The 20,368-nt window shown below is 42.8% G+C and overlaps 1 protein-coding gene across 2 annotated transcripts in view; it reads right to left on the reverse strand.

Annotated features, from left to right (window-relative positions):
- The window catches only part of STAC (SH3 and cysteine rich domain), a 137,885-nt gene extending 120,427 nt beyond the window's left edge, over positions 1 to 17,458 (reverse strand). For both annotated transcript variants that reach the window (XM_066245401.1, XM_066245400.1), the window contains exon 1: positions 17,207 to 17,458. In XM_066245401.1, coding sequence (XP_066101498.1) covers positions 17,207 to 17,317 — 111 coding nt within the window. In that variant the 5' untranslated portion in view covers positions 17,318 to 17,458. The remainder of the gene's footprint in view (positions 1 to 17,206) is intronic.
- Positions 17,459 to 20,368: the final 2,910 nt, after the last annotated feature.

Below are 20,368 nucleotides of genomic sequence, written 5' to 3' on the forward strand. Positions count from 1 at the left end.
TGCCAGTCAGGGCACCTATGAGAAGTGATCAATGAGTGCACAACTAAATGGAACAACACGCTGATGCTTCTCTTTCTCGCTCTCCATTCCCCTCCCCCTGTCTCTCTTCTTTATCTCTCTATCTCTCCAATCAATGGACAAATGAAAAGAAAAAAGAATTAGCTTGATCCTATAAGGGCTGGGGTGAATTTCCGCTGTGGGTAAGGCTCGGAGTCCAGCACTCCCTGAATCCGTCTGAGTTAAGAAGGCTGACAAGCAGTGTTTGCTTTAGGACATAATTCTGGGGGGATCAAGCAGGCAGGATAGAGACCCCACAGATGTCAGTGTACAGAGGGTTTTACTTTGAAGTTTGAATGCTTTCATGTATTTTAATCCTGGATAGAGCTTCCTTCTGTTTATTACTTTCCTTCCGTTATGATTTTTGGAGCCTGGAATTACCTTGAGTTCTCAGCTCCTCTGTCTGGCCCCTGAATCCATTCTGGGTGATGTCTTAGGCTACTTACTGTTTTAGGTAATAGACAGAAATCCTAAGCCTGTGCTCCTAGCTCTTTGTGTGCTTGGGGAAGGAGGACGAGTGACAGGACTTCCGTACTGGGGGAAGCTCTGCATCACTCATCTGGGTGACTGCCCAGACCACCCTGCGTTACATCTGCCGACTCCTAGCTGGGCGGTCTCCGGAGCTCTGCAGGGAACGTCTGCTCTCCTGTCCCCGACTGGTGACTTCAGAACCTGCGCTGGACAACAGTTTTTCTCTCATCTGGCTTCTCCATTACTTCAATGCTCTCTGCTTCAAATCTCCTACAATTTCCTCACACATTCGGCTGATGGTATCTTTCTGTGTTTCCCCACTCTGTTATTGATGTCACCTTTTATCATATATTTTCTGTTATATCAATGGGATTTTGTGAGGAAAGGCAGTTACATACCTATACCTGGCCTGGATTCTGAATGACGAGTCTTTAACGATCTTTAAAGCAGGGTTAGGCCCTGGCTGGTTAGCTCAGTGGTAGAGCATCAGCCTGGTGTGTGGATGTCCAGTGTTTGATTCCTGGTCAGAACATACAGAAGAAGCAACCATCTGCTTCTCCACTCCTCTACCGTCTCTCTCTTCATCTCTCTCTCTCTCTCTCTCTCTCTCTCTTTCTCTCTTTCTCTTCCCCTCCTGCAGCCATGGCTTGGTTGGAATAAGTTGGTCCTGGGTGCTGAGAATGGCTCCACGGTCTTGCCTCAGGCACTAAAGTAGCTTGGTTGCTGAGCAAGAGAGCAATGGCCCCCAGACGGGCAGGGGCTTGCTGGGTGGATCCCAGTGAAGTTGCATATGGGAGTCTCTCTGCTTCCTAACCTCTCACTTAAGAAAATAAATAAATAAATAAATAAATAAATAAATAAATAAATAAATAAAGCAGGGCTGACAGTTTGCCTGGACAGTTACCTCCTCAGCCTCAATCTACTCACCTGTTGTTTGGATCGCATATTAACCCGCCACAAAAGGACTGCCATAAGGATTAGAAATGGGATTGAAAGTGCCTAGGCGGATAGCTGGCAGTCAGTACAAAGAGACTCAGTGAATGGCACCTGCTATGGCTATTTGCCCTAAAGGGATTTCCCTGCACCTCGCTGGAGGGAAATACTACAGATGCCCCTAGAGGGGCAATGGGACTCACCCTGACACAGGACACACCGCCTGCATGGCTTTCTCACAGAGGAGCAAGGGCAAGCAGGCTTAGCTCCCAGCCGCAGCTATACACGGACCTGGTGGTGGTGGTGGGGATACAGGCAAGAGGTGGGGGTGGGCAAGTTAACCAACTGCTGGGAGCTTCTGGCTCCTCACCTGGGAAGTGGGCATAGAAACAAGGAGTGCTTGGGAAGGTGGTTGTGAGAATTAAAATAAGGTAGGGGAAATGGTATGTAGCGACTGGTCAGTACATGCTAGCTCCCCTCCCCCGTCCTGTCCTGTCTCCTTCTTCTTACTCACTCTGTCCCTCCCTCTCCCCTCCCCCCTCCTGCTTCCTTCCTGGTCTCTTCCCTGTGTGTCTACTCTTATTATTAGTACTCTTATTTTTGTTGTTATTGACCCAAGATCTGGGCCTTCTATTGATTCTTTTTATTCATTAAGAAAACTTTATGATGGGTTTACTCTTTCTTTAGGCTTACAGGGAATACATTTTCAAAACAGAGGTAAGTGCTCTCCTATGAAGCCGTTACTGCTTTAGGAAGGTGGACGCACAAAAGGGGAAACAAACAAACCGACAGACGGGGACTTCCAACCGGAAATGGACGCTAACCTCGGTGTAGACCCATATCAGCCACAGGCCCCCAGACAAGCCGCCTCCCCTTCCGGATTTCAACCTCTGCCCTTTCCTCGCCTGTAAAGTGAGGACTGAATGAAATGATGGGCGCGGGTCACCTGGCCCAGCAAGTCCTAGGCCAGGGGTCGGGAACCTTTTTGGCTGACAAAGCCATGAAGCCTCATATTTAAAATGTAATTCCGTGAGAGCCATACAATGACTCGTGTACCTTACGCATTATCCAATAAAAATTTGGTGTTGTCCCGGAGGACAGCTGTGATTGGCTCCAGCCACCCGCAACCATAAACATGAGCGGTAGGAAGTGAATGGATGGTAATACATGAGAATGTTTTATATTTTTAACGTTATTATATTTTTTATTAAAGATTTGTCTGCGAGCCAGATGCAGCCATCAAAAGAGCCACATCTGGCTCGCGAGCCATAGGTTCCCGACCCCTGTCCTAGGGGAATGTCGTCCCCTCTCTTCTCCCCCTTTCTCTTGCTCTGCCAAATTCTGCAGTGGGGATCACAGGTCGGGGCTGGTCCGTGGGTCCAGGACCAGCACGTGGGGCCACGGGATGCTGCCCTTAGAAGGGCCCAGCGTTTGATTGGATTCTCTGCTGTGGCTGTCTTGACATTCTTGATACTGTAAGGTTTGAACGAAGAGCATCTACTTTGATGTTGCTTCAGACCCTATACATTACGTGGCTGACTTTGCTCGCTGTGAGACAATGCATGAGAGAATCCACATTTCTGTCTTCCCAGGAGATAGACAGGAAGCAGGTTCCCAGGGCCTGGAGGCAGCACCTGGAATCCTCAGCGGGCCCGCGTCATTTCTACCCACGTTCTTAGCGCAGCCAGAGCTGGCTTCCTCACATTTCCTGTAGCCCTTCTAACTATAGCTCGAACGGGGCACACTTGCTGTTTTCTCTCCAAGCTCTTCAGGTAGCTCTCTGCAAAGTTTTGAAAGAGATGCAACTGATTGCCATTTTGCTAATGACTTTTAAAGGAATGAGCCTTTTTTTGTGGGGGGGAGGCATAAGAAAATATCTAGGAATATGCTAAAAAAGGCTCGTGCTCTGCAGGAACTACTGCATGTGCTCGAATGTGAAATTCCAAGCGAATGCAGAGCTGGGAGCTTCCCCTTCCTCCTTCACAAACCTCAGGTGGCCCTCTGCCCCTTTCTCTCCAGAGGAGACAGACACTGCTTTGCACAAGCCAGAATGACTCCAAAAGTCAGGTACAGCAGCCTCTCCAGAGGTTTGATTTCTAGTTGTTTCAAAGCAAACACAGAAGGGTCTTTGGAAGTTGAAGCAAGCTAGTCTCAGCCATATGATGCCAATCTCCTTTGCCTTCTTTATCCAAGTCCGCAGCTAGGGAAGGAGACGGGTGTGGGAAGGGGAGAGAGGATGGGCCAACTTAGCATGGTCCTGGCCCTTCCCTCCTCGCCAGCTCAATTCATTCTGGCTGTCTGTGGGTTGACAGAGGCTACGGCTGGAGCACTTACATACAGGCAGACCATCTTGAGTCAAGAGAATACCTGTACGTAAGTATAGAGAAAGCCATCAATCAAGAGGATGGCTACCACATTCATGTAGAGTAGGTAGTTACCTCAATGGCAGTAGTTCTCAAAGAGTAGTCTTTGTGCCAATAGTATTAGCATCATCTGAACCTTTTTAGAACTGAAAAATCTCAGGCTTCGCCTCTGAACTACCAGATCAGAATCTCTGGGGGTAAGGCCCAGTCATCTGTGTTTTAACAGCCCCTGGCTGATTCTGATGCACACTCAAGTTTGAAACCGATTGCTCCATGGATTTCTTTGGAGGTTATCAGAAAGCATCTAAACCCAATACAAATGCCTAAACAGCCCGTCCTGTGGCTTTAAATTGCCGTGCGTGTTGTGCAGTTGACAGAAGAATTCAAACTCTGGACCTCAGTTTCTTCCACCCTGAAATCACGGGATTGTCTGTGATGACTTCAAATGTTCCTTCCACATTGCATGTTCTATGTACTGTGATTCAAAAATATATTTTACACGCAGTCTCAAATGGCTACCTAACACATGGGCAAATGGTCATTGGACAGTAGATGCACAGCTATTACAGGTATCTATTTATCTGTTTCTATGTCTGTTTGGCTATCTTATCACCTCTCTGAAACTGCAGCATGGCTCAGGTTTTAGTCAGATGACCTGAATTTGACATTTACCAGCTACTTATCTGTCAAAGTGGGAAAACACGCACCTTGCCGGGGATAAGACAGTGAAAGTCACGTGTTTGGTGCTGAATCCTGGAAAAAGGCTCCCCAAGGGCAGTCACTAATTTGTTGCTTTACTTCCTTGAACCTGAACATATTATCCTCAACCCCTTCTTAAGCACATTAACCTCTTCTTTTCCCTTATCCAGTTTCCCTAATATTTCTAAAAGCACTTGAGCACGAGCGCCCCTATTTTGGGTGGGGCTGAGTCAGGCACAGAATTGTCAGTGGCTCGTCAAAGCCCATGACATCTAGAGGCATAACCCAGGCTGATCGATCTAGGCACTGGTTCCAGGTCTGGGCTGTGGTTTGTCTAAGACTTCAAAGTCTGTTGGGGGAACTTTTCTAAAAACCTATGAATGGACATGAGTCAGTTTTGCTAAAATCTTTCCAAGGATCCTGAATTAGTTACCCCTAGAGGCAGGTTCCTCAGAGGTCTTTATCTTAAGGTCAATCACCTCCTCCCAAATCCTTTAGTTACTGCCCTGATATTAGGTTCAGTTTCTATTTTGCTTTTAAAGCACATGAAATTCCAAGTAGTTTGATGATATATTTTCCAAGACAAAAACAAATCAGAAGTCTCAAAGTAGCCTGCAGAAAGGAACGGTCTTGGTGTATGGGGAGGTAGAAAAATGTTAGAATCATATAGCAGTATGGAGTCATTAGTACAGGGGTGGGGGGAAAAACTACCGTATAACATGCAAAAAAGTTCAATAAGTGGTGTTTAAAATGACCATCCTGAGTAATCAGAAAAAAGAAATTACAACAAATGGTATCATTACTTAGACATTTACAAAGCATTTGAAATTTGTTATATATATATATATATATATATATATATATATATGAATGAAATTCCATGTGGCATAGTCTGTTTTGGAGAACACAGAAATATTAACCAGATTATAGATAAATTTGCAAACAAAATTCCCAACAGGGAAATGCTTGGAACATAAAAAGACATATGCTCTGCTACCAAGAACCCTTGACTCTTCAGAGCGACTCCTTTCTTCAGCCTTCTTTCCTGTTAAGGTTTTCCTGGACTTCTTTGTGATAGAACAAACTTATTTCCCCCAAAATATGGAACTCCAAGAAAATGTTTCTGGGGGAAAAGTAGCAGCTAACTTTGCACAGTAGTATTAATGTGTTATCAGAAAATTATTTTAGCAATTTTCAATCATAAATCTCATTGGAAAGATTCATCGCATTTGTACTATGTGATTTTTGTCATTTTTCCAAGGAACTTCATCTCAAATTTCTTAATGAAACTCAGTAGAAAAATATTGTTCAACGAACAGAGATCCAATTTATAATTGACTTTTTGTATGTATATCCAAGTCATATATACCCTACTTAATGAAACTTTGTTTCAATATCTGCTGAAAAGATATAGTTCGAGAATTTAAACATCTCATTAAGCTTATTAAACTCCAGGGTGGGGGCTTCCATTGTACTTTTAGAAAAAGATTAATCATGGGAGGAAGAAATAGACCCCTGCAAAAACTATGATTAGGGAGATTTTTTTCTATTATAGAAATAAACTATTATTATTTACAAGCAAGACTCCCTAACTTGAAGGAAATTCTTCTAATCCAAGGTCTTTTCCTTGATCCTCATCTGATTTTAAATTTTGTGGAGAGATCGACTATGCTTATGGAAGCCAAAAATCAAAGTGATTTCTTGTTGGCCAAGTCTGGTCTTTGTTGTCATTTCTTGCCCCATGAGGGAATATGAAGGTAGATTCCTGTGACTAACCACCCATCCTTCTAACTAAGGGTTGTCTGACAACCCACCTGTGCCAAACAATATAGCAGGGAAGATCTTCAGTAAAGCATGAAGTTCACAATCTGACATCTTGATGACTTTGTTTCTACCCTATTCCATCCTGCTTCTTATTTTCTTTGTGGCTAACACTCGCTCTTATGATCTCTTGTCTTCTTACCCTTCCCTTTGGGATTTTCCTATCTCCATGTTTCTCTCATATTGCTATTTAATTATTCTGGCCATTGACTCTAACTGTACAGTCTCTGGCCAGATAATGGCTCTCCTTCTTTTTTGTGTGTGTGTTTTTCTGAAGTTGGAAACGGGGAGGCAGTCTGACCGGGATCCACCTGGCATGCCTACCAGGGGGGTGATACTCTGCCCATCTGGGGTGTTGCTCTATTGCAACCAGAGCCATTCTAGCGCCTGAGGCTGAGGCCATAGAGCCATCCTCAGTACCCGGGACAACTTTGCTCCAATGGAGCCTCGGCTGTGGGAGGGGAAGAGAGAGACAGAGAGGAAGGAGGGGGGGTGGAGAAGCAGATGGGCACTTCTCCTGTGTGCCCTGGCCAGGAATCGAACCCAGGACTCCTGCACGCCAGGCTGACACTCTACCACTGAGTCATCCGGCCAGGGCCCGGCTGTCCTTCTTGAACCCAGCCTCCACCCCTTAAGCAATTCCTGTAAAGATGGCTCTTTGAGGAGGAACTGGACACTGTTACTTGTCTTTGAAGGTCCTCTCATATATGAGAACTCTCTTTTCCTTCCCATTTCCTCTCTGTAATTTTCATAAGACTAAATGGTTCACTTCCCTGGCTTTAGGCTCTCTCTGTAACAATCCACCCTTTACTTCACCTGTTACAACATTAATGGCTCCTCTAGTCCTCACTCTTCAAAGTGGAAATGTGAGCTCTGCTGTTTAACTCTTCTGAGTCAAATCCAGATCTAAGGAACTAATGTTATATAAACATAGAGAACTACAAAAAAGGGGTGTTCACAGGATAGGAGCACCTAGGAATCCTGTGATGATGGGGTGGGATGGAAGGAAGGTCCCACAGAGGGTACAATGATGGAAAGGAAATGGATAATTTTCTGGCAAAATCAAGTTAACCAACCTGACTTGAGCACCCTTAAAAAGAAATAGAATAAACAAATAGAAAGTTTTCAAAACTTATTTTATAATAGGTGCTAGGTTTATATATGATTGACAGTCGTCACCCCCCCTCCCCCGAACATTTGAAGAGGAGATAGCGTTCTATAAACTGTTCCACAGGAAAAACAAAAACACTCATGGAATCTTCCCAAATATATTTTTTAAAACTTGGCATATTATTAAAAATAAAATCTGACCGAGGACACAAAGTTACAGTCACAGAGCAATTTCCCTTATGTATATAGATGTAAAAATAATAAAAAAATTGGCAATCAAAACCCAGCAGTTTATTAGAAGAAAATACCCATGGCCAAGTAGGACCTTTTCCAGGAATGTAAGAAGAGTTTAATATTAGGCTCTCTATTAATAAAATCCATCACATAAAGAGGCCACCCCCCCCCAATCATATGATTACCTTGAGACGTGCCAAAAAGTCATTTGAAACACTTCCACAACCATTCCTGCGGAAAATTCTTGGTAAGCTAAGAACATTACCCTTCTTTCACACAAGAAAGACTATCTGAATTTAACTGTGACATGAGTGGGGAGTCGGACTTTGTGTAAAACGGGGGCTTGAGGAATGATTTTGTTGGAAATGGATTGTCTTGAAGGTAAATTTGCAAGCATCCCCTTCTGGTCCTCAGGCTGAACGTCTAAATTTGCAGTGGTTTCCAGAGTGCCTTGACATACAATAGAGCTGAGACCACTCCTTAGCAGCAACATGGCACAGGGTCCATTTAAGGACTATGGACACTTACAGCAAAACATTGGTGGTGTTTAAATTGAGTCGGGTACCAGCTCAATACCTCCATCCATACTTAACCATATTTTACGAGTTCTAATATGATAAACCCTCGTCCCTCCCAACCGTACTCCTCCACCCCCCTCCAAAAAGGGTTAGAAAATGAGAGAAAGCAAAATGATTATGGTAGATACTATGATTTTCTTAATATAATAGCTAACATTTACTTACTATGTACTAAGTGTTATGGTCAGCACTTAGGACACACTGATTAACTTGACCTTAATGACAATGCTTCTGAGGGAATTATTCTGCTCACTTGACAGAAAGAACAGTGATGCCAGGACAGTAAGCTTGTTCAGTGGCATTTAAACACGGCTGTGTCCGACTCCAGAGCCCGTGCTCCGAACTGGTAAGCAACACCGTATTTCTTTACTAATGACTAAGAAATGCAATCTGAAATATCTTAGCTTACTAAATTTACATAAATCAGATTTCCTATGTCAGCTATAACCCATTAGAAAATATAGGAGTTGATTCTTTTTTTTTTTTTTTTTTTTTGTATTTTTCTGAGGCTGGAAACGGGGGAGAGACAGCCAGACAGACTCCTGCATGCGCCCAACCGGGATCCACCCGGCATGCCCACCAGGGGTGACGCTCTGCCCACCAGGGGGCGATGCTCTGCCGCAACCAGAGCCACTCTAGCGCCTGGGGCAGAGGCTAAGGAGCCATCCCCAGTGCCTGGGCCATCTTTGCTCCAATGGAGCCTTGGCTGCGGGAGGGGAAGAGAGAGACAGAGAGGAAGGAGGTGGGGGGGGGGGTGGAGAAGCAAATGGGCGCTTCTCCTATGAGCCCTGGCCGGGAATCGAACCGGGGTCCCCCGCACGCCAGGCCGACGCTCTACTGCTGAGCCAACCGGCCAGGGCCAGGAGATGATTCTTAAGGGTAACCCAGATACAAAATACCCAGGAAAGAGCAAACCAAGAATTGAGCAAAGATTATTTGAAGAAAATTCTCAAGTATATTTCTGAAAGACCTAAGAGCTATTTCAGTTACTAAAGATATATACTAAGTTCTTGGATGAGAAATCTCATTATTTATAAAGATTTCACTAAAATTATCTTAAAAGTTTGATGCAATAATTTTTAAAAATATTATTTGTTTTATAACTTGATAGAAAAACAAAGAGTAAGTGCAACTAATGAAATAAATCATGAAGCTCCCAGGAGGGTATTTGTATGATCAATGATCAGTCTATTATAAAGCTATGATAATTAAGACAATATAATAGTAATGTGTAAGTACAGTATAGTAATAAGTGTGAAATCATTAGAATATAACAGATGACTCTAACAGAGAACCTAGGACATATCATTTGTTACATAATAGATGTAGCATTTCAAACCCGTAAAAAAAAAAAATTATTCAACAAGTGGTTTCAGAAATCCTTATTAATCATTTGGGAAAAAAATAGGTTTCTTCTGTACCACATATCAACATAAATCACAAATGGATTAAAGTGATAAAAGTAAACTGTCTATTAAGAATCTAGAAAAACATGTTGGTTGCTATTTAATCTTCTCCCAGGGCCAGGGAAGGGAAGATCTTTTGAAATATAAATAAAAAAAAGAAACCATAGCTGAATGCATTTGTGACATTTAACATTATAAAAATATCTTCTATGTTGAAAATGTAATAAAATTGAAACCAAATTTTAATTTGGGAAACTGTTAGCAACGTAGCTAAAAGATCACAGGTTTAATATTTATAAAGAACCTTAAAAAATCAATAAGAAATGGATGTATACTCTATTAAAATACACAAGGACATGAATAGAGAATTCACAAAAGAAATAAGACAAATAATTTGAAAAAGGTGAAAAACAATCCTCTCCAGTGAATAAATATAATTAAAACAATAAAAAAATTCAATACATCTTTGTCCTTCCACTTAGCAGACTTAAAAGGCTATCATACTTCAATTCCATTTTAAAAAAATTAAAAAATGAGCAAAGGCCTTGAATAGACATTTCTCCAAAGAAGACACACAAATGGCTAATAAGCACATGAAAGTGTACTCAACATCACTGGTCATTAGGGAAATGCAAATCAGAATCAAAATGAGGTCTCATTTCACACCCATTAGAATCCAAAAAAAAAAAGAAAAAAGAAAAGAAAAGAAAACAGTGTCGGTGAGGATATGGAGAAATTGGAACCCTTTTTCTGTGCTACTGAGAATCTAAAACAGGATCGCCATTGTAAAAAAAACGTGATGATTCCTAAAAATATTAAGCGTAGAATTATCAAATAACCCAGCAATCCCACTTCCTGCTATATATACCTCTCCCCAAAAATGAAAGCAGAGACTTGAACAGATGTTTTCACACCCAAGTTCACAGCAGCATTTTTTTGTAAAAGCCAAAAGGTGGAAGCAACCCCAGTGTCCACTGACAGACGGATGGATAAGTAAAAGGTGGTGTATACATACAATCAAATGTTATTCAGCCTTAACAGGGAAGGAAGTTTGCACACATTACACAGCATGGATGGACCCTGAATTATGTTAAGCGAAACAAGTCAGTCACAAAGGGACAGATGAATATAATTTCTCTCTCATGAGGTGTCGTAGTAATCAATTCATCAGAGAAGTGCAGTTCTTTGTAGATTCTTTGGAATGCTAAATCATAGTTTATGAGAATTGAAAACTAAAGATCATATATTCAAAGTATTTTTCAAATTATGGATAATCTTTATCGTAGAGTTAAATAGAATGGTGGGGACCAGGAGCTTGAGTGAGAGGAGGGTGGAGAATCATTGTTTAATGGGCATGGAGTTTCAGTTTGGGAAGAAGTTTTGGAGCTGGTTGGTGGTGACGGCCACACACAATATGAATGTATTTAATGCCACAGAACTGTACACTTAAAAATGGTTACATTGGTATCTTTTATGTTATTTAACCAACAAATAAAAATAACATAGGTGGATGCCTACATGGACTGGAGATCTGAAAAAGAAGGAAAAAGTGAACTAGAATCAAATTTCTCACCAAGTCAGGTAAATAACAAAGAAATCTTAGCATAGGTAGAAAATAAATCAATAATTTCCCTGGGAATTTACAATCACAGACTGGCCCTTTCATAGATTTGGGGCTCAAATTTTAATCTGGGAAGCCCCCACGTGCAACAGTAACAAAATTAAGTTCTCAGCTAATGAGACACTTGGCAAAAGAAAATAGTCTGGAGTCGAATATATTATTGGAAGAATGTTTAGTATAAACATGTCCATTCACTCCAAATGGATTTATAGATGAATTGCAACACCGATCAAAATCCTAGTAGATGTTTTTGCAGAAATTGCTTAGCTGATTCTAAAAGGCACACAGAAATGCCAAGGGCCCCAAATAACCCAAACAGTTTTGAAAAAGCAGAGAAAACTGGAAGATAATCTTTCAGATATCAAAATTTCTTCATAAAGGTTTTACATTTAAGAGGGTGCTGTATTGGTGCAAGGGTAGACAAATAGCCCAATGGGTCATTATAGAAACCTCCACATTAATCGAATATCTAGTCACCTAATTTATGGCGAAGTTGGTGGTGGGTGCAGTGCTTTAATTAATCTTGACCCTTACCTAACACCATACCAAAAAAAAAAAAAATCCAAATGGAGTGTAGACTTATTTGTGAAAGGCAAAACAATAACATTTAGGAATAATATGGGAGAATACCTTCATGCCTTTGGGGTAAGCAAAGATTTCACAAGCAGAACACAAAGCTCTGACAACTATAATGGAGGGAATTATGAAACTGACAACATTAAATTAAAAATTTAGGTTAAGAAGAGAAGAGGTAAGTCGTAGAGTAGAAAATATTTGCAATATGTTTCTCTCTCAAGGTAGCTGTACCTGGAATAGGTAAAGAATTCCTACAAATTAAAAAGAAAAATCACCTAATAGAAAAACAGTAGCTTCATATATTCATATGGGATGCACTGGGCACAAAATAGACAGTAAATAAACAGTCGCTGACTGATGTCATAGAAACCTTTGCACAGCATGCCCTCAGAGTTAAAGATTTCTTGTCCCTAGCTTGGATGGTGGTCCAGGTTCTTAGAGGACCATCCTAGAATGAGGGGATACCTCAGTTCATGGTTCCAATGAGGCACTGGGTGGCTTACATCAATCAACCTTTCAAAATTGAAGTTACATGTCAGTGAGTCTTCTTGGGGAATGCAAAATAGCTAAGGTGAGATCTCACTGCAATCAACAGCCTAACTAAAATTCCAAAGGGAGGAAAACTCAGTTTTATTATTGGAATATCAGTTTTGAATACTGCAGTTCTTCCAGTGCAGACATTTGGGGTTGGCTAGTGATAGAAGTCAACTAATTTGAAGCAGGAAGAGAAAGTAAACAATGTTTTAAGTTTATACATGCTGATAACATATTAGCTGCTTTACATATTTTCAAGTCTTGCAGAAAATCACACCCACTGGGTATTAGCATCCTCATTCTAGAGATTAGGCAACTTGCCCATGGTCACAAAAGTGACAACTGATAAGAAGAATTCTTGTCTATGTGACCTCAACATGTATAATCCTGTCATACTACCATAATGTGAACTTAGATCATATAATGTTGACAAAGGGTATTCATACCAAACCTTCATATTAGACCCTAGTGAGATTTCCGTGTTGTCAATAAGTCAATAGGAGAAAAGACATTTACTGAATTAAGGGATGCTAAAAGGTGAACTTTTTCTTAGTATTCAATGTTCTCTGTTAAGCACTTAGAAGATAAATTAGGTTGTGGTTTTTCTAGAACAGTTAGTGGAAAGATAGAGGCGTGAGGTTCATCAATGGCTTTCAAATTCTTTCAACTCAATGAATTTTATGAAAAAGAAAACCATATAAACTACACTACCACTTGTACTTACAGGAATTTGCTCTGGGAAAATTGTACTGCGGTATCTGATGTTCAAGACAGGGTTCTTAGATGGGGGTATGGCCAGAAACTAGCTGTGTGATCTTACACAAGTCACCACCTCCCTCTGGGCCTGGATTTACTCAAGAGAGAGAATAAAGGGGAATGTTGAAATAATCTTTTGAGGCTATAGACACTTTATTGATCTGGTATAAGCTAATGAAATGATCTATTCCCCTGACGATGCACGTATGTATTTACTTGCACAATTTTGAATGTTTTGGTTGTTCATGGATCTTCCAAAGGCTGTTCTTGATCCTTCAAAGACTATACTGACCCTTGATTTAAACGCCTGGAATATGTGGTAATGGGATTGTACTAGTGTTTACAAAATGAGTTTTTACCTTTTAGGGATGCGACCTAAAATAGTTATGAATAAAATAATTAAACGTCTGAAATTTGCTTTAAAATGATTCAGCAGAGGAGGGGTAATAGATGAAACAAGATGGTCCATGAATTAATCATTGATAAAGCCAGCTGATTAGGTAAATGCTGTTTCTTCCAACTCTTTTCTCTATGTTTGTGTATGTTGAAATTCTCTACCATAAAATAAATTTACACAATAAAAATTATTCATAATTTTAAAAATACCTTGAATAGGTGATCTTTTGTTTCCGATTCTGATAATCAGTGATTTAGCATTCTAAAAAACCTGCAAAGAAATGCACTTCTGGAAACATTATATGTGCTCAGGACATTGAATCATCATCATTCTTCTAATGAACCCTCTGGACTGGAGAGTTGGTTTTGGTCCCACTTCCGGATGATTCCGTGATATCCCATTTAATTCCATGAATATGTTTTTGGGGGAAGGGTGGGAAAAGCAAATGCAATGAAGCTGGACAAGAGAATTGGTCTTTAATCATTTCACCTGTTAATGTGGCTCAATTCATTTTCAAATGTTTCTTAAGGTGAAAAGACCAAAATAACAATTGTAAATGACTTTTATCGGCATGTAAAATACCTGGTTGGGATGTTAGCTGAAAGGGGAAATGTAAAAACAGTCCGAAAGTGTGAGAGAGAGAGTTGTGCTGTCCTTGAGAACTCACACTCCAGACCAACATCACCCGGGTCTCTGTCCTCACTGTGTCACTCAATATGTGTGTGCTCTTGGGTAAGTCACCTAACCTTTCTGATTTTCTGCATCCCTATCCATAAAACGGAAATACTAATGTAATCACCCTCATAGAGTAATCGTGAAGAGTCAGGTGGCACCTGGCACATAGCAAGCATTCAGTAGATGCTCACTGTTGTTTTCTCAACTGTGTAAATAGAAAATAGACAAAAAAAAAGACCTAAGACATACCGTATTTCCCCATGTATAAGCCGCTCCCATGTAGAAGCTGCACCTTAATTTTGGGGCCCGAAATTTGAAAAAAAAAAAGTATTACATAAAGTTATTGAACTTGTTTTATTCATCATAAAATTCATACAACTCCTCATCACTGTCAATATTCCCATCCATTAGCTTGTCGTCATCTGTGTCTGATGATGGATCACTGTCTTCAACAATGAGCACAAAAACAAGTGCAAAAAAAAGCAGAAATGCAAGTAAAAAACAACAACCCTACAACCACTGCATCAGATGCACCCAGTTTTTAGACCCTAAATTTTTCGAAAAATGATGCGTCTTATACATGGGGAGATATAGTAGATCAAATATTATCACTATTTATCTGTGGATTGTGACCAATGGCATTTTTTCCCCTTTATTTTTGTTTGGACTTTCTAAGTTGCTATAAAAAGTATTTGTTGCTTTTATAATTAGAGACTAAAACCATTTTATTAGAAAATTCTTTTAAAATTGTTTCTTGAGAAAGTGTAGTGGCCATGCTTGTCCCACTCAGGATTTTGACAAACAGACCACTTCAGAGGAGTCAGATGGAACGACTACGAAATCTCGCTTACATGTGGCTTACCAGGTTCTCATCTGTAGGAAGAGTCTTGTAAATGCCAGTGAGCCTTCACTGTGGCTTTCCCGGTGGAGAGTGAAGAGAGCCTTTCTCTGGCCTCATTTCCCACCACCCTGCCTCCTTACCACACATTCCTCCCTGTCAGAAATTAGCCTTTAGGAAGGGCACAGACCCCTTGGAGATGCTATGCCAAGAAAAATCAATTCAGGCGCACTCTTTTGTATTCAATTTCCCGGGGCTCACCCTCCCACCCCCAACTAATGCGTAGCCCATCTTCACTGATTGGGAACACCTAAGCCATGATAGCTAATTTAGGAATGTATAAACACATGTCGGGCGTGCTTGAGAAAAAAATGACGTGTACAAACCCGAAACCATAAGCCAGATAAATTGGTGGATAATTATGGATATTACATAGGTAGTATTTACTTTTCCAAAGAGTTTACATTAGGATGTCTATAAATAGCAAGCCCAGGTGGTGTGCTTGAACCATGCTGCATCATATCCAAATGCTAAGCCCTTTCCAGAAGATACCCCCTGCAGAGCCACAGGCCCCATTCAGAGTTTAATGCCAGCTTCTCCCTTGAGTTTCACTATTCACTACAGCAGATCACCTTCGAAATGGCCGCTAACCCACACACTGAGGTGACTGATGGTCAAGGATGGGCCTTGCGACCCCCAGAAGCTTCTGGTCAGAGGAAAGGTGGTCCGTGTGTGTGGGCTGTGAGGCTGCTCTGGAGCAGGGCATCTGTGGTGAGATGATCCCATCTCCTTCTCTCCGGTGGGAAAAGGATAAACATTGATTCCTCAGACTATCCCATGGTGGACTTAGGTCATCTCACGTGTCCCTCAAAATGACTCTGGGAAGTGGGGTTTCGCCCTTGCTTCCAACTTGAGTTGTAGAAAAGGTGACACACATGCCCCCAGGTCAGACATTTATCAGAAAAAAAAAATAAAAATACAAATAATGCAAAGCTTTGTGTCTTGGATTACCGTCTAAGTTCCGGAGCCTGGTGTATGCACAGTGCCCCACGTCACTTAAACGGAGAGAGCCACTTAGCTGTGATTTTGTTTCTGCTGATGTGTCAGTGGCTTTCAGGGGTGTGTGGGAAGGGAGACAGGGGAGGGGACTTTTCTTTGGCTCATCTAATCTGCTCTCAAACTGGCACCCCTCTTTCCTTCACTCCTAGCACAGGGACTTCTCCCTGGTCCCCCCCCCCCCCACACACACACACACATAGCGGAGAGATGCTGGAGGAACTCACTGGGAGATCTGTATAAACATCCAGGAACCTTGCACTTTAAAAAAAATCCATATCACTACAGATTCTATCTTACAATTTTTACTCCAAATGACATCTCACTGCTAGCAGCAGCATTCTACTTGATCCTCTTCCAAGATTTCCAAACATGTGCCTGGCGCCCACGGGAGTTTCGGAGTCACAGTGACAGGCAAGGGGCTACAGGGTCGGTTTAGTGGAACTCTCATATAAGCAAATGAAAAGTTCTCTCGACTATTAACTTCCACCAGAGCAGCATTCACTTTCTAGTGATCCAGGCATTTCCCTTCCCCCAGTCTTTTTTTTTTTTTTTCCATCTGAAATAAGCGGTGTCTGAAGTTAGGGATGAGCCCTGTTAAGCAAAGGGTCTCTGAGACCCTTTCAGATACAGACCAGCCTTCGCTGGCCCGAAAATGCCCTAGCTTTTCTGGAGGATTAGCCCCGGGCTGCCTGTCCCTCAGCCTTCAGGAGCCGCCTAAATACCTGCACGCACTTAGGTCACAAACAGGCAGAGAACAACCAAGCTACCACCACCCAAGAAAGTGACCTCTGAACCTGCAGTCCAGGTGAACTGCGTGTGCTAGCGGGGAAGAAGCCCGGCGAAGCCTCGGGGATGGGAGGGCGAGGAGGCTGGGTTCACCGGGATGTGGTCCAGCACCGTTAGCAGCGAGTCCAGCCGGACACTCAAGACTTAAGGGAGAAATAGTCCTCGAACCCTGGGCGACATTGGAGCACGTCTCGGCCTCCGGCGCCAGCATCAGTTCAGAGGAAATAAAGATGGACAGAGAGAGGGAGAAGAAGAGAGTTTGGTGTTGTGTCGGGGCAAGTGTGCACGGTACCTTCGATTCCTGGCTGTTGATGGATGCAGGAGAGGGCGGCTGCTCGGCGCTCGCTGCCTCCTTGGGCAGCCCGTCCACGCGGTCCTCGCGGGCGCCGCTCGGAGGGATCATCGTGGCGGCGCGGGAACGGTGTTGGGCTCCCGGAGGAACAGCGAGGCTCGCCTTCCTCCGGTGCGCCCTCCCCGCTGCGCGCTGGCTCGCTCAGCTCCGGGTCCCGGGGACTCCCATCCTCGCCGAGGCGCCAACACGCCCTCTGCCGGTCTTGCCCCCGCCTTGGCCCTGCCCACGTCTCCGCACTCCCGCCCCACCGCGCCCACCGCCACCTCGCGGGTGACAGAAGAGCCGTGACTGCCACCCAATAGCGGGTGAGCCAGCTCAGGCTCCAGCTCTCTGGCCTTGGAGAAGCGGGAGGCGGGGAGGCGGCTCCGGGCGGGGCTGCGCGGCCAATGCTGGGGTAGCCAGGGTGGGCAGGGGCCACGCTGGTGACTGCCGATGCTGGGGACAGGGTGCACACCGCCCGCGTCGGAGAGGGGAGATTGTTTAGTAAGGGGTAGTGAAAATTCAGACCAAACCGGGAATGAATAGAAAACCCGTGAAAGATTTAGCAGGGGAACCACCTGCAACAACTCCCTCATTCCTCACCCTAAGAAACTGCGACTCTAAGTGAGGCAGTGACTTAGCTAAGTTATTTATAGGGTTTAGTGACGGAGATCAGGAACCAAATCTGGGGTTCTCTGGCTTGGGGGCCCGTGGCTTCTCCTATTATGCTTAGGACTGAAGCAGAGAGATAATGCAGTGTGCATGTGTCCCCACGTTGTGGTGCATTTAGGCGCCAAGCCTGTTAGGCTTTTCACCCTATTGAATCCTGTGAGCCAGGAACTACCATTTCCATTTTATACATGAGACGACTGAGGGTTTAGGGAGGCGAAGTAATTTGCTTTAACTAACCATGGTGGGGCTGGAATTTGAACCCATTATGGCTTCAAAATCCATGCTTTCTGGACTGTGGAACTTCCTCTCTAGCCCAGATCTTTATAGCTGTAGAGCAACTGGGTGCTGCAGTGGAGCAAGGAGTTCAGGGCTGTTCACAGAGAAGCCGTCCATTCTGCCTTAATAGGTCTTTTGGAAACTTAGGCATGACCCCATTGGACAAAGGACAGAAGAATACAGTATTTTTTTGGAGATACAACCTCTACACAGAGAAGGGAAACACACCTGGATATTGAAAAGACTTTTTTTTAAAATACAAAACTCCCTCCTTCATTACAAAATAAAAATTTTAACAGACAAACAAAACAAAACAAAACAAAAAAACCAAAACAACTCCCTCCTTAAATTTCTATCAGATAATTGTAGGCTGAAGTTCAGATTTTCTTTATGAACTGTCAATGTTTGCAAGACGGGGCTCATGGCTTCGCCACCTGGTGACACGGCACAGGTTTAATGCTCTTCTGTTGCTGTCTTAAGTTTTCTAATAATTTTTGAACAAGGTTTCTCATATTTTTGTTTTGCACTGGGCCCTGTGAAATCACGTATCTGGTCCTGTATGTTTGTGTTAGCTCATGTCCTTTGGAAAGAACCTGTTGCTTTTTTCCATCCTGGACCTCAAGTGAAAACTCCTGTTCTGAGTGAGAGACAGCTCCTTACTCGATACTTGGCTCTCAGAGTGCTCTGTGTACCATAGTGACACGTAGCCTCTCATCTGACCAGGCCAGAATGGCTGACCAATGGCCATGGTTTTTTCCTCCCTCGAAACACAATTCCTGATTGTTCAACGGAGACAAAATTCTAACAGCTGAAGTCACCTCAGTAGCAAACAGTGCACTCAATGACCGGATCAACAGTGTGAACACAGCTTTACTGAGCATCTCTTCTGGACCAGGTCCTCTGCTAGAAACTAATGATACAACAGAGAACCATCATAGATGAGTCTGTTCTCCTCTAACTTAGAGCCTGGCACGAGAGACAGTGATTGATCAGATCACATACGTACATGCGCGCGCGCGCGCACACACACACACACACACACACATACACATGCGCACCTCATGAACTGTGATAAGAAAAAGTACAGGACTTTAATAAATGTGTACAGATGTGAAGTCTGATCTAATGTAAGGCCAGAGAAGGATTTTCTGAGGAAGTGAAGCCCCAGGGTCTATGGGCAGTTTCATTCTTGGTGAGCAAACTCATTGTGGCTTCCAACAAGAAATTTTTCATTCTTGGATTTTTTTTTTTTTTACTTTCTTAAGAACTTGAAGAGCAGCTGTAAGATGCCACCTTTCATTTTAGGAAATGCTTAGCTCTGATTAACAACAGCCAATAAAATTAAATGCTGTCCCTCTGAAGGCCAGGACATCCTCCCCCCACCACTCCTGTCCTAGTAACAGAAATCTCTGATCTGATAAATAATATCTACCTTTTTATGAAATTGTGGAATTACCTGTGGTTTCTAAAACTAATCAGGACTTTGTTCATGTGTTTGTTTCACACAAATCCCTTTCCATCCCATATTTTTTGTTATCTCAGTCACATTTTTTATTCTTCAAACCACATCTCCAGCCATTTATTACTCTTGAAATCTCCTTCCTTGACACTGTTCATCTGATTTAAATTTCCAAACCATGTTCTCATGGCAACCTCTCCTAAGTAATCAATGATGAAGCTTCCTGTCCTCCCACTGGGCTACGAGCTGCACTAGGGCAGGGACCATGTCATTTTTATCTTGTTTCCTCAGGTCCTGGCATGCTGTTTATTAGCAAGATGGTTAAAGGAGACTGCCCTTGTGACCCCCCCAAGCCTTAACGCAGCCTCAGCATTAGTTACTGTACATGCTCTCCCTACAATGAATGGGGAAATACACTGGATGTTTTCTGGAAAGCAGTGGGATTGAAAATGACACAAGCTCCTTGATAGTAAGGCTTCTGTCTTTGTTGGATTGAGAGGATCTTAAACTGAAAGTCATGGCTGTCTGTGAATGTGGGGCTCATTGGTTTGCATGGAGGTAAAAGGTCTGTGATGAGGACAGTGGGTTCACAGCTCATCTCTGGGAATAGGAGGGGAGGTGAACAGGATGCTTCTTTGTCTGAGTCTGTGGAGGGAAGGGCTGCTGGCAGAAATGGATGGCACGATATTTGAGTAGCATCCCTTGAGACTTGGGTC

Source organism: Saccopteryx bilineata, chromosome 10, assembly GCF_036850765.1.
Source record: "Saccopteryx bilineata isolate mSacBil1 chromosome 10, mSacBil1_pri_phased_curated, whole genome shotgun sequence".
Taxonomy (NCBI): Eukaryota; Metazoa; Chordata; class Mammalia; order Chiroptera; family Emballonuridae; genus Saccopteryx; species Saccopteryx bilineata.